At 39.9% G+C, this 14,447-nt stretch overlaps 1 protein-coding gene across 4 annotated transcripts; it reads right to left on the bottom strand.

Annotated features, from left to right (window-relative positions):
* Positions 1–1,116: 1,116 nt before the first annotated feature.
* On the bottom strand, positions 1,117–10,497 carry dab2 (DAB adaptor protein 2). Of its 4 annotated transcripts, none has more exons than XM_039780505.1 (15): positions 10,293–10,497; positions 7,274–7,548; positions 6,998–7,137; positions 6,093–6,191; positions 5,860–5,991; positions 5,659–5,742; positions 5,324–5,350; positions 5,188–5,238; positions 5,015–5,077; positions 3,498–4,121; positions 2,759–2,888; positions 1,999–2,655; positions 1,713–1,909; positions 1,530–1,622; positions 1,117–1,426 (listed from the first exon to the last, which is right to left on the bottom strand). In XM_039780505.1, the coding sequence occupies exons 2-14, from the start codon at positions 7,413–7,415 to the stop codon at positions 1,548–1,550; spliced, it is 2,421 nt and encodes an 806-aa protein (XP_039636439.1). In that variant the 5' UTR covers positions 7,416–7,548; positions 10,293–10,497; the 3' UTR covers positions 1,117–1,426; positions 1,530–1,547. The 4 variants fall into 4 exon arrangements, with proteins under 4 accessions (XP_039636439.1, XP_039636440.1, XP_039636441.1 ...); XM_039780506.1 differs by lacking the exon at positions 10,293–10,497 and adding an exon at positions 9,523–9,639; XM_039780507.1 differs by lacking the exon at positions 10,293–10,497 and adding an exon at positions 8,475–8,520.
* Between the last annotated feature and the right edge of the window lie 3,950 nt (positions 10,498–14,447).

Raw genomic sequence — 14,447 nt, 5'->3', positions numbered from 1 at the left:
GTATATGAAAGCTTGGTTGGGGGCTTAAAACGCCATTGAGTGTATAAAGTATAACGTATAGATTACATTACATTACATGTCATTTAGCTGACGCTTTTCTCCAAAGCGACTTACAGTTGCTATATATGTCAGAGGTCGCACGCCTCTGGAGCAACTAGGGGTTAAGTGTCTTGCTCAGGGACACATTGGTTGATGTATTGCAGTGGGAATTGAATCCAGATCTCCCGCACCAAAGGCACGTGTCATATCCACTGCGCCATCACCACCCCGCCTAGATGATCTTCCTCAAAATTGTATGCAAGTACTTGTACTCATTCTTTTTTTTTGTTCATTATTTCCTGTGTTTTTTACAATGACTTTTTTATTTTTATTTCCTTAGTTAAACATAATCATCATCTGTCTGTTTATGTGTGTGGGATTGTAGGCCCTATATAATGACCAGTGGTAGAATGTATGCTAAGTGAGTGCATTTTACTCAAGTAAGCTACTATTAAATTACTGCAATTTTTTTTATACTTTAAACTTTTACTTGGGTTTTCCCATTTTATGCTAATTTATACCTATACTTTGCTTCAGTTATGTCAAAGATTGTACTTTTTGCTCCACAGATTTTAGAGTAAAGTTGTAAATACAATATCAATGATGAGCTTATTAAATATGATGCATTGTTACACATGAAACTAGTAATATAAAGTATTTCAAATTAGCTCCACTTGAACAATTTATGAAAGTGATTAGTGGTTGCACATTAATCATTTATCCAGTTATCAATCACATTATTATTACTTTTACTTTTGATACAGTTTTCTGATAATACTTAATGTATTTTACTTCATATTTTGACTGCACAGATTTATGTATACACAGTATGTGTGTGTATATATATATATATATATATATATATATATATATATATATATATATATATAATGTTATATATAGAGAGTTTAATGATATGGAACTTTAGTAATCATAGACATAGCCCATATAAATATATATCAGCTATATGTGTTTGACATAAATATCTATCATCTATATCTGTTTGACCGTTGAACCTCCTGCACACCTGATGATTCACTAACTCAGTCTGAAGAAGGCAATGGACTTGTCAACATCTTGCAGTGTTATAATTGAATTATTTTATTTCTTTAACACAGACAGTATCAGCAGTGAACCTCTTTGGACTTGCCTTCTCTCACACACCATATTTCTTTCTTCAGCAGATCAGGACATAACATTTACTTCTTAGATCAGTGGTCTTTAAAAATAAGGGAACTACTGATTGGATAGAAAAAAAAAACAGCATCAGAGGTGGAGGTGTAAAAAGGGTGAGAAAAGTTCATCATTTGGATTGTCTTGCGCACGTTGTAGCAGCTTGTCCCAAAGATGTTATTTGATGTGAAGATCTCCATTTGCTCCATTTCAACTGTGAGGGCAGAGAGAAGAGAAAATATTTTTTTTAAATGATAGTGGTTAGCCTGTTTAGAAGAAGTCAGTAAAATAATAAACAAACATGAACAAATACTTACTTATGGACAAAGTTATGGTCAAGCAAAGGGATTTCCAAAAGGATCCCCAAAAGCAGCGGTTGAACCAGAAGTCTGACCAACAGCAGCAGTCTGCTGTAAGATTGAGGAAAAAGGCCACAAATTACAAATGATTACCGTGACACTAGATATGGTGTAAATATGCGTCTTTGTGAATCTCTGTACCATGGCTACAGGTGGCACTCCAAAAAGACTGGAATCTGGGGCCCCAAATGCTTTATCAAACATGTCCTGATTGGGGCCTTGTCTTTGGGCCGGTGCCGAATTGTTTGCGATGGGAGCAGAAGAGAAGGCATCGAGGAGGCCAGGGTTAAAGCATGGAGCTGGGGCTGCAGCTAGAGCAGGAGCTGGTTTAGTAACATCTAAACGGGCACATTACGACAGAGGACACTGTTAGCGGCAAATCTCACAGTCACATACACGTCAACTTGCATAATTGTGGATGGTTTACCGTTAACACCTGCTGACATTTGATTGATATCAAAGTCATCATGATCTGCATTATCCTGAGCCAGGCCCACTTTACTGGAAAAGTACTGATCAAATGCCCCGGCTTCGTTGCTGTTGGGGGCTGGAGCAGAGTTGGACACCAGCTCCCCTTTCCTCGCTGGGATGGCAGGGGGTTTGGCGATCTGGAAGTCCTTGAACATGTCCTTTCCAGTCTTCTTCTCTCTATCTCCAAGAGGATCCAAAGCTGTGAAGGCACTGTTCTCCACCTTTGGAGGGGCCTCCTTAACAGGTGGCCTAGGAGGGGGGCGCGACGGACCTTGCTGGTCAACCATTCCAGGGAACTGGCCAGTCTGGAAAGGATTGGTCATGGCGGGCTGACCCCAACCTGGAGCACCAAGTGGACCAGCTGGTGGAGACTGGACCCAGTTGAGGTGGGGTGGGGATAAGGGCGCGGAACTGTACTGAGAGGGCAACTGCTGGCCCCAGGCTGTGGGCGGTATGGGTAGGCCACCAAAGGCAGATGGCTGTGGGTAGGTGGGTCTAGGGGCGGGAGGGGTCACTCCTGGCATGGGGAACATGGAAGGTGCAGCGACGGAGGCTCCCCACATGCCTGCAGCAGGGATACCTGTGCTGGCTGGAGGACCTAACTGAAGATTCCCTGAATATAAAGAAAAAGGAATATGAAAGTGGGAATGGAATGTAAAGCCTACACAACATCGTAATATCTGGATAAGTCACAAAGTTCCCCTCCTGTGTATTACCCAGAGCAGCTATGGAGGAGGAAGTGGCGTTGGCAGGTGTACTGTTGAAAAGGTCCCCTGAGGCAGGTGACCCTTCAGAATGACCAGGAGCAGCAAATAGCTCTGCTCCAAACAGGTCACTTGCTGTGGACTAGTCACAGAAAATAAAACAGAAATATTATATTATATATATATATATATATATATATATATATATATATATATATATACACAATAAATATATATTACTGTATTGTTGCACATTTTGACATAAATGTATACATAACTATAAATAAACTACACAGTACTTAGAAATTATACCAACCTTTAACAATGTTTTTCTATAATTATGTAGCCAGACATACTTACTACAGTATTACATTAACATTGACAGATATGCATGCTTTGCCACTTACCAGTGCTTTTATCACTGAAGCACGGTGTTAGAAAATAGATTTAGAGCAGTGATGACAGAAGGTACAGTCCATTGTTCAGCAGCACAGTCAAAGTGCCATTTATGCAAGCTAGTTAGAGAAGTATGCGACCAGCAGTGCATGCATGAAGACAGAATGGATACAAACAACAGGCCCTTAACCAACAGCATCCTCTGGCATATCCTGTCAGACACCAGTGCAAAACATATACGCTCAGAAAGGGAGATGTTAGCAACCTCATTATACTCTGGGAAATGTGCATTAAACCCATTTTTAGGCATCATGCATGCAACTCTACTATGGTTCATCTAGCAATGGAATTTCACCTTTGCGCTCCTTCGACCTCGTCCAGACTTAGAGCTCTGCGGAGGCGGGCTTATGACAACTGAATCCTTGCTATGAGTCACTGGGGGTTGTGGGTGATGAGTTATGCCATTAGAGACAGGAACAGTTTTCAAAGAGGAGTCAAAAAATGGGTTTTTGGTTGAGAGAACTGTTCCAGATTCATTCCCGTCCATCATGGTAATTGGGTTGCCCTGAGTTATTTTTCCCCCTAGTGGCCACTGTCCGTTACTGAGAGCGAGGATCATGGTCTTACTGGATAAGTCATTTATCTGCTGACTGAGGTGTTCAGAGTCTCCATTCAAACCACCTTTAATAATTGTCTTACAAGTGTTGCCAGCAGTGCTGTTTAGGTGATTGGTGGTGCTGAGGGAGATCTGTGAATTATCGGGTTCCGACCAAGTGGGTGATTTAGAAAGGGGGTCGTCTCTGAAAGGGTCACTGTCTGGGGTTGGAAAGTAGCCAAATGTTGAGGAAAAAGGATTCTCTGTCTGGGGAGATGCCCTACGGTCAGGGGCACAGGAAGTTACAAAGGAGGTTCCTTTTATGCAATTCTGATTGCTGTCAACTTCAGCAGAAAAGTCCAGCAAGAGAATATCATTAGAGCCCTGGTTAACATGAGAGGGACAGTTGGAGAGAGAGAGAAAAAAAAAATTATGAATCAATTCCACAGAAGGAGACGCACACGTGTTAACAAAATGAAAAATGAATCACATGGTATGAAAAGACAATTTAAAGCTGCTACCTGTAGAATATTTACCTAAAAATCAATGCCATATTAAACTTTATGGTGAAGCAAAGTCTACAGTCCATAATCCAACTTGAAAAATGAAGTTGTTTCTTACATGCCTTTGGCAGCAGCAAGGCACATAACTATGCATTAGTCAGCACTAACTCGTTGACCTGAAACTCAGCTAGTGAACTGGCCCAGCAACAGTGTTGTAAAACACTACCAGTATGACCCTCCAGGTGTCACCAAAGCCAATGTAAAGGTCTCTTTTATAGATTCTACTTGTAGCAGCTTTAAAGGTTTGATGAATAATAATGAGATTGGTATACAAGAAGCTCAAACTCAATTCTTAAAAGATCCTTTTGAAGTCAAAAACTTTAAATTTATATAAAAAAAAAAAAAAATCTGACACACAATAATTAAACACAAAAATGGTGGCCTTTTTAGAATTGAGTTCACACATAGAATTATCTGGGAGGAGCTGAGATGATTTTTCCCCTTCTAAATCACATATTAGAAACATGTTTGACAAGAGGCTGCATGTAGCAAATTACATTCATCATTATTACTATTTTCCGGTTTTCAAAAAAATCTAACCATTAAAAGAAAGGTTTGGATAAGTCTTCAACAGTCCATTAACAGTCATTATGATGCATATAAAGTATGCATTAGAAGTATAATACTGTAAAATACCCAGCTACACTTCATTGACTAAGTTCAATTCCACGATGTTGCCCAGATAGAGGGAACATTTAATGGCACCACACTTACATTTGGAGCCTGGATGTCTGGAGGGGTCGACATGGCTCCAAACAGGTCAAGCTGCTCCACTGGCTGGATGTCAAAGAGAAAAAGAAACATACTGTATTTATCCAGTTACTATAAATTAGTGGTATGTTATTTTAATGTTAAGCTGCACAACACAACAGAGCAGAAACACTTACTTGAGCAGTTTTCACTTCACCGTCCATACCTAGCGAGGCACCACCTCCATTCTGGAAACAAGGTAGAAAAGCAAAAAGGTTAAGGAAGGAGTTAGAGAAGCTGTGTGAAGAAAACAAGTGCTTCCAAGTTGCTTACCTCAACTACAGTGCTGCCACTTTCCCCCTGCAAACAGAGGTAGACTGTTAATGACTATACTTATTTTCTTAATTCGATGAGGCATGTGTCATTTTGCGTCATTTCAATGGAATGTCTAAAGATGTGAGTTATTGAAAGAACACAAAGAGGCAGTGTTGACATTTCAGAGGTATGTACAGTATATACCCTGTCTGCCCTGCCAGATGACCACACCAACATGCTTTTCTTTCAGAAAGAAAATGTTCACACTGTCCAACTTTTGAGAAAAAAAAAAAATAAATAAATAAATAAAAACCTTTTTCCAGTTTAAAGTCAACTCGTTCTGAAGCAGTTACCTTCTGTGAGGCCTCTGCCTCTTTCTTCTTCAGGTTGAAGATGACCTGGAAGAGGTCTTTCAGATCAATGACCAGGGGTTCTGCCTGTATGGTGACAGAGAGACACTGCCATTGTTGCCCACTAGTCTTTGTCGTTCATGCAGTTTTTGTTGGCGAGTGCCGATGTGTGAGTTTGCGTGTCTGTTTATGTGGGAGGGTTACCTGTTGTGCAGTCTTTATGGCGAAGAACTGATGCTGCCCTTCTGCTCCGCACACATATCCAAACGCCCTGTTGTCTGTTACATCTCTGGCGATGAAGGAGATCTTATTCACCACATGCTCGTGTTCAATCACCTGAGTCATAAGGACAAAAGCTTTATTAGCGGGCCAAACCAAATCGAATGAACAGTACCGTGTCACGGGACAGTAATGGAAAGAAAAAAGGCAGAACTCACTCCCGATTTCTCATCAATGATCTTGATTCCCGACATGGAAATGTTGATCCAGATCCTCTGTTTGTGTTTGCCTTGGGTCCGAGCAGCTACTGCCATACCCTGGTGGCACATAAAATAATACAATACATACCATTCTGATTTTCTATCTTTTGTAATGGAGCTGCTCGATTATGGAATCACGATTACTTTGGTCAATATTTAAATTTATTATTTAACACAATTCCTCATTGACTTTTGGAAAGATGTTGCATTTATTGACAACTTAACAGTGAAAACACCTTGAAATGGGACATTTCCTTTCATACTTTTCATTCAGAACACAAGACAAAATTAGAGTTTACTAAATTAGAGTTTACTAAAACATAATGTGCAAAATAATTTTTTTTTTTCGATTGATCTTTTTCATCATCATTAGGAGCCGGAATAGTATTTTTTATTTCATTTTTTTCTCTCTTAATTTGCTTTCTATCCTTCTTGCATTCTTTTTTATTAATGTAAAATGATGATGTGTTGACCTGCCAAGGGACTACAGATGAAAATGAGCTTTTTTGCTAACTCTGGCACATTTACATTTTGAGTGTAAACAAAAAATGTCAATTGATGTGCATTGTCCCTTTTAAATAAACAAATAAATAAAATAAAGTAACCGCAATAACAATTTTGATTAATTGCACATTCCTATTTTGTGAGTAAGCACATCATTACTTGTGATTCAAAGCTAATATTTTTTAAGTTTGTGCACACTGTCACCCTCTGCAGTGCGATGCAGACGACCTGTCCCAGCCGCAAATGTGTCTATGACACCCACCACAGAGATGAATTATTAATTGAAAAACGCTAGCGATATATAGCTTTAAAATGAGTTTTAAAGACAGCAGGGCACAGTCGGAGGTCCTATGCTGCACCTTAAGTTTCATCATGGAGTCCTGACACATCTTGTCTCCTCTGGCCTCTGGAACATCATCAATGCCAATCAGCTTGGCCTTGTACCTTACGCCATCTCCTTGAAACCTGCCCAGCAGGTACTCATCTGTCTTCTCTGGGACTGTAAAATAAAAAGGAATCGAGAACATTATGATTTCTACAAGATCAGACCCCAAAAATGATATAGTCAATCCAATGTCTCAATGTCTAGATCCCAGCATGATCATTATCATGTCATTGCGTCTTCCATCACTAACCTTTCTTCTTCTCTTTCTTGAATGGGACCTTGGATGTGGCTGATGTAGGGGAGGTGGGAGGGGTGTTGGTCGAGGCTGTAGATGGGGATGCGATGCTGGGACTGGGAGGGACGGGCACGCTGTTCTCCACCTCTGCAGACATGTTGTGGTGTGAGTCTCACTGGACAAGTGGACAGTCGGGGGGGTAAGGCAAGCGGCAGCTCCGTGTTCAGGGGCAGCAAGGTCAACCAAACAGATGACTCTTAACACCCACACATGCTTTCATTGGTATCTGCCTGGAGCAGAAAAAGTGAAGTGGGACCATGCGTGTGGTAAGAGACAAAAAAAAGGAGGAGATGAAAAGGTCAATACGCACTCTCTTGGTGAAACTGTAAACAAAATATTGGACTGTAAATGTTTAAAGTGAGTGCTAAAAAGGTTTTGTACGTAGCTGCTGAAACGATTTTTTTGCACATCATAAAGAATCAAATATGTTAACAATCCACAGTAAACATTTACAACCACAGAAACACCCTTGAGACACAGAATTATAGCAAGACATATGACCAATAACACATGATGGTTCCATAAGGACGAGAAAACAGACAGACAGACACACACACACACACACACACACACACACACACACACACACACACACACACACACACACACACACACACACACACACACACACACACACACACACACACACACACACCTTTACACATGCTGTGTCAGTTGTTTAGCCCTGTAAAGGAGTGAATTATCCTAAATATAAAGAAGGTCCTGCACACAGTCACCTCTTTACAAATAAATATACCAGATATTAATTTAGGGGGCTTTATTAAGGGTGGATAATAACTACGTACCACTATAACTGCACAGATGGACAAAGAAAGACAATTTTTTTTGACACACGTGATTTGTTGTCACACCCATTCAAATGCCACATGAGGCAAAAACAACATCGCAGTGGACAGTAGTGAAGCGGACGCCACAGCAGCCGAGATTCACCCACATCTCCTCAACTAACAAACTTCTTTTACCACAATATAGTCACTCAATGAATCAAACGATCACAACAAAGTGGCAACGACAACAACAACAGCATCAACAACCATTCAGACATACAAAAAAGGCAATTAAGTACTCCTGCTCTGCACAACAATTGGAATACAACCATCACAAACATGGCTTTGCATGGGACATACGTACATACCTTTCGGAAAGAGTACCAGAGGCTACACTGGCTGCACTAACAGTGTAAAGAGGCTGTGTATTGTAGGACAGACCAAAGGTTGAAAGTGGGCAAAGGTTGAGCAATTACCTGAGGTTAATCTTACGCTAGCAACGCAAAAGATCTTGTGATGCCCAGCAAAGTAACTACAAACGGAAATTGCAGCCTTTTGGAAATGGAATGATCATTTACCCAGAGTGCTTTCAAGCGACTTAAAAAACCTACACTTAATATACTGATGATGTGGAATCAGTCAAAATGATCCACAACAACAAGGACAACAATCCCCCAAAAAAAACTGAGTGATGATGCAAATTCATTAGTTTGCATCTTAAGACAGTAAGAAGGCACTGTTTATGATGAAATCAATCAGGCAGGTCATTTGTTTGATCCATAAAGGAAATGAGAGCCATACAGGATGAGATAACAGATAGGAACTTTCAGGTCACGGAGTTTGTTCAAGGTTTGTGTTACCTCTCTATAAATCACATCACATTGACCATAACAGAGAGTGACACATGTTGCCTCTACAGAGATTCTATTTAAAAAACAAAACAATAAAAAAAAGGCTATTTAAAATAGAAGGGAAAGTTGGATTTTATTCAAGAAATGATTTTAATTGCTGTTGGAATGAGGGTTGCACCACAAGAGCTACTGTACTGTGCAGCTGTAAACCAATAAAAACGTCCTTTCCTCCACCAGTACCAGTTTTGAAGTCAAGGAAACAAGCAGGGTGAGTAAGCCCTTGTATGTTTGGTTCGTCATGATGACATTTAAACTCCTGCAACTGCACAGAGACACGCATGCGGTTTTTGTTGCTGTGCGAAGAAGTGTAGAAAAACCAGACATAAGCCTAAACACTTGTTGATGCTCCATTTACACGAGTGTGACACATGACTGCACTTGTCCAGTAAACGGTGGTGTCACAGTCACACTAGCTGCAGGACAGGCTAATAAAAAAAAAAAAAGGTTTCAAATGTCAGCAGTTCATTGCAGATTTGAGATAAAGGATTACATTTTAACAACTTACTCAAAAGGAAGTCACTACCACCAGATCAAGGATGAGAAGAAGAGCTTTTTACAGCATCCACCAGTGTCACGGCACAAATAACATTTAACCACAGAGCACAAGTGTAAATTCATATTTGTCAGCAGAATAACTGCAGTGCAAGAGCAGAAATGTCACAATCCTGGGCCGTCAGGAAACGTAAACTAGTGCACATCTGGAGGAAATCAGGGAATGACTCAGTCTGCAAGTGAATGAGATGGTGAAATACCAAATGGCCAACTATGAACACAAAGGCCATGCAAACACTTTCATACTAAATGAAAAATGCTTTGCACTAAAACTAGGATAGGTATATATGCAACTTAAAAACATACTGCATCATATATTTTCTCAAAATAAAAAATAAAACCATGTTTGTTAACATGGTTGCAGCTAGAAGAGTGTGTTCTGGAAAGAAAACTTAGGGGGAGAAAAGTGATTTATATTGTTTGTTATCCCAACAGTTGAGACAGGAAAGGAAATGAGTACACATGAAAACATGGAGTGAAGTTTTACCTCCCACAGAGATGTGTAGGAAGGTACAGTTACTGAAAAACCAATAGATTTGTAGATTTGTTTTAGACTGAAGAGAAACTCCCACAAACCTAAAACTCATTTTTATTGTGGCTTTTATGGGCGAACTCAAATACCAGCATTTTTGTAGCTCTACTTTAAAAAGAGACTACCTGTAATCCTTTGGTGGATCCTTAATTAATGCATGGATGGAAAATCTTACCAACACAGGGACCTACCTGTTTGAAAGCGCGCAGTAAGATGTTGAAATCCTGCTTTCGAAACAGTGATTTTTGTTCCCGTGATGCCTCCGCGGCTCCGGCACCAAACGAGTAAAACCAAACACAGCTTTCGGAAAACGAGCAGCAGTCAGATGTTTTCCGCTAACTGCCGTGGACAGAAAGGAGAAACTGCTGCAAACTCCCAGTTTAACCCTTCACTGGCTGACAGACCTAATTCACTGCAGATTTCAACTGGAAGAGGGGCGGGCTCTTCACGTTTTAGTCAGAGAATATCACCATCGGTCATATAGCCTAACGTTACACAGTAAGTGGGTCATGAAAAATGTTGTGTCATAAAAAAATAGATCTGATTCATTTGCTTTTTTATTTTATTTTAAACAACACACTATTAAACGATTCTGGCCTGTTTCCATCCCCACTTCAACCTCTGCTTTCCTACGATTTTTGCACTTTTTAAAACATTTTAAAATGTTGGGTTTCATCAAGACAGTGGTCTCATTACTAAATTAAAAAAAGAGATGTTTAAGAGATTTGACATCACAAATTTAAGCAGCAAAAATACATATAACAACAGATCAAACAATCAATTGTATTTGGCACATGTAACATTAATCATAAAATATAACGCAATTTTGAACCAGTGAAATGGAATCCAGCTAGTTAATTAATTTGTGCATTATAAATAAGATGTGTGTTGTGTGTGTGTGTGTGTGTGTGTGTGTGTGTGTGTGTGTGAGTGAAGTAAAGTACAGTAAAGTATTAAAGTGCTCATATTATGCTAATTTTCAGGTTCATAATTGTATTTAGAGGTTGTACAAGAATAGGTTTATGTGGTTTAATTTTCAGAAAACACCATATTTTTGTTGTACCCACATTGCTGCAGCTCCTCTTTTCACCCTGTGTGTTGAGCTGTCTGTTTTAGCTACAGAGTGAGACATCTCACTTCTGTACCACCATTTTTGGGAGTCGCACATGCGCAGTAAGTACTGCTAGCTTGTCAGTTGCAGAGTAAGAGGGAGTGCCATGCTAGCAGCTAGGCAAAAATGTGTACAAAAATGTATATAACACAATAAAGGAAAGGGGAAAAGCCAAAAAGCACAATATGAACACTTTAAAAGAAAAAAGTGTAAAACTTGTTTCAATGTGGACATGCTAACTGTTACACATTGTTAGACCGTTTAGCTTCTCCGACTAGAAATCATGATAATTCCCTACCTGTGAGCTAGCCTGGTTCTACCACACTTTCGTACATTTCATTTGTACAGAGAGTCTGGCCACTCTCCATTGACAAGTGTTAACTTCCTTGAAGGCGGGTACTCTGTTGAAGTTTAAAACTATTGGATCTGCCCAGAGCCACTCTGGATCTGCCATAACCAATCGCTAACGTTTGGTCGTGATGTCGGCATAGCATCGCTAGCGTTCGCCTTAGCATTGCTAGTGTTCGCCTTAGCCAACTCATTCTCCACTAATGGAGCGAGCTGGAAAATCAAACTTTTCCCGAACCCAGTGGGGAGGAGGGCCACAACATCATGGCCACCAACAAAACTCAGCAAAGATTGTTCTTGCTCGGGCTTTAACTTCTGGATATTCTGCAGCGTTGCCACAACGGATCGAATGGCTTCGCTCGCATCTTTCTCCGCCGCCGTTACGGAACTACTCAAACTAGCGCACAACCTCAACATCATCGTTCTCAGCCACTCCCTCTGTTCGCTGATTGAACCGGTAAAGATTTGACTGGAGAAAACCCAAGAATATACCACAAACCCAGATGTAGTACTGAAGGAAAATGAAAATTGAGCGGAAGTACGTAGGAGGGCGAAGCAAGGCTACCTGTGACCTAGTCCTAAATGCTAAATCTGGGTCCATTGCTGCCTAATTTATATTCATCTAGTCGTATGTGTCCACCAATCAAAAGAATCGAAAGGGTTTTTCATAAGAATGAATCCAAGTTCTGAATAACGTCTATGGAGTCCATTGCTAACTGTCTGCGAACTTGTTCCGACTCCTCTTCCTGCACCGGGTTACTGGGTACGCTTGTTTTTGAGGACCAAAAACCATTCTGAACCATGTGCGAACTGATGTAGTGTTTTAATCATATGCTAAGCAATCACAATGTCAGAAACTAAAAGAATTTATGATTCAAATGCAGCCTTGTTTATGCATTTTGGCCTTGCAGTTCTTTTGTTATAAGCTTTTCCATTTGGGTATGGCAAATAGGTCAATAGAAAAAAAGGTGCATATTACTTTAAGTAATGTCTAAAAATATGCAGTTAGCTTTTTCATTTTAAATTGTTATATTCAAGACAGCACGTATGACTCTTGTGTAAGGGGTCAGAATGGCTAGAAAATGGCAAATGCTGAAGATGAGATGAAGCAAGGATTCCTTGTTGCTCAACATTTGTGCTTGGTAACCAGAAACCCATTAATACATCCCACCTTTCCTCAACATGGTGGGTCTGGGTCCACAGTATTGGATGACTTTCAAATTAAAAAGGTCATTCATATCATCTAAATGTTATGTACACTGAGGAGTACATATTCTAAGTGTAGACAGAGTGAGGGGAAAGAAGAGTCCAAACCAGAGAGGAAAGCTCCACTGTTGCTAACACAGCACATTTTTTGGAAGACCATGCACTACATTTCCTTTGCCATGCACAAGTGTTATTACAATTACTGTCAACTGATGGCTGAAAATGGGTTAGTACAGTATAAATGTCTATTTTGCTTTTTGATACCATGTAGTGATTCAGACGTGTAATGACCGTTTTTATATTTGCTGTTCTAAGCACTGAGTGCCAGTTATGATATTCCCAGGAAGAAAATCCTCAAGTCACACAGGAAATGTTTTGTTCCATGTTTGCAGAAGCATTAATAGATGTTTGTTTTGGATAATTAAGAGAAGAACCGGGGGCTTAGTTAAAGCAGGGACAGCCACAGTGAAAAAGACAAAGAAGCTTCTTCAACAGAAAAACCAAAGAAATAGAAACAAATTATTGGGAAAGGAGATCGACCATCTGTATAGCTAAAGTATACATCAACAGTGAGATATGCACTAACATGAGAAGTGAGGTCCATGTCGCTTTTTCCTGTAGAACGGTAGGTTTAACTTCTGTAAATGTGTGTTTTTCTAACTATAGAGAGCCATTACCTAACAATAAATTATAATTTAAATAGCAGGCAACTTTTAAATGACTGATGGTAACCTAAACACCAGATGAACATCCCACGGCTGATACTGTGGCGTCTGTTTGACTGCAGTTTATTGAAAGCTCAGCTGATGGCCTAACAACACTATTGGTTTTGTGATAATGTTACTGTTAGATTAAACAACAAAAAGCATTCCCTATAGGCTGATGAATTCTAATCCATTGGTGTGTATAGGAAGTGGTGTTGGAGCAGCATAATTGCATCAATATTAATTTTTACATTCTTTAAGAAATCTCGACATTTGTGCACTCATAATCAAAACTATGAGCATGGTCAGACACTCCTAGGGGTGAGATGTGGTCCCACCCTCCCCTCCCCATGTTTCCTTTGGTGAGTTAGGAGACAAAAGGTGGCTTTATCAATGAAAGTGGTTCACCATGCCAAGCTGCCTACAAAAGAGTAAAAACACTTGCTCTTCTAACCTCAACCCCAAGCAAAGTCAAATTAATAAATAAAATCAGATATTTTACAGGAAAACTAAAACTAAGAGTTATCCTGCTGCTTATTTTTTTTACTTCTCATCGCAAATCTGACTTCATCTCATCCCCCTGTACAGGCTGTTGGAGATTACACTTGCACACATGAGCATGCATTTTCGAATTCATAGCAACTCTGCCAACTTTTATAAACCTGTTGGTGCTATAAAGACTGAAACCATCACAGAGCCAACCATCCAGATGTAACACTCACATCTGCACCTATTACTTCAACCCATATATCTCATATCTATTATAAATATATATATAGTTCTGACACCCCAAACAATTTCTGATGTTTAAGAGATGTACAGTACACTGTACACTGGTTGCGATCTAAGAATGACAGAGATAGGGACAGAGGAAGGACGTCCTTCCTGCCTTAGTATCCTGTGTTCTGCTGACAGCGGCTGGTTTTTAGGAGATGCGCTCCTCAGAAGCCAGATAACTGACTAGACTGAGAGTCTGT

The sequence above is a fragment of the Perca fluviatilis genome, chromosome 17 (assembly GCF_010015445.1).
Source record: "Perca fluviatilis chromosome 17, GENO_Pfluv_1.0, whole genome shotgun sequence".
In the NCBI taxonomy this organism is placed as follows: Eukaryota; Metazoa; Chordata; class Actinopteri; order Perciformes; family Percidae; genus Perca; species Perca fluviatilis.
The sequence above is the reverse complement of the archived record's forward strand: the minus strand, read 5'-3'. Positions and strand labels throughout refer to the sequence as shown.

Bases quoted from the DNA above. Each gene is read 5' to 3' on its own strand.
- dab2 (XM_039780505.1), bottom strand. From the start codon at position 7,415: ATGTCTGCAGAGGTGGAGAACAGCGTGCCCGTCCCTCCCAGTCCCAGC. The intron at 6,192-6,997 runs GTGCAGCATAGG...ATGTGCCACCAG, and splicing joins ACTCCATGATGAAACTTAAG to GGTATGGCAGTAGCTGCTCG. The intron at 5,078-5,187 runs GTAAGTGTTTCT...TTTGACATCCAG, and splicing joins GTGAAGTGAAAACTGCTCAA to CCAGTGGAGCAGCTTGACCT.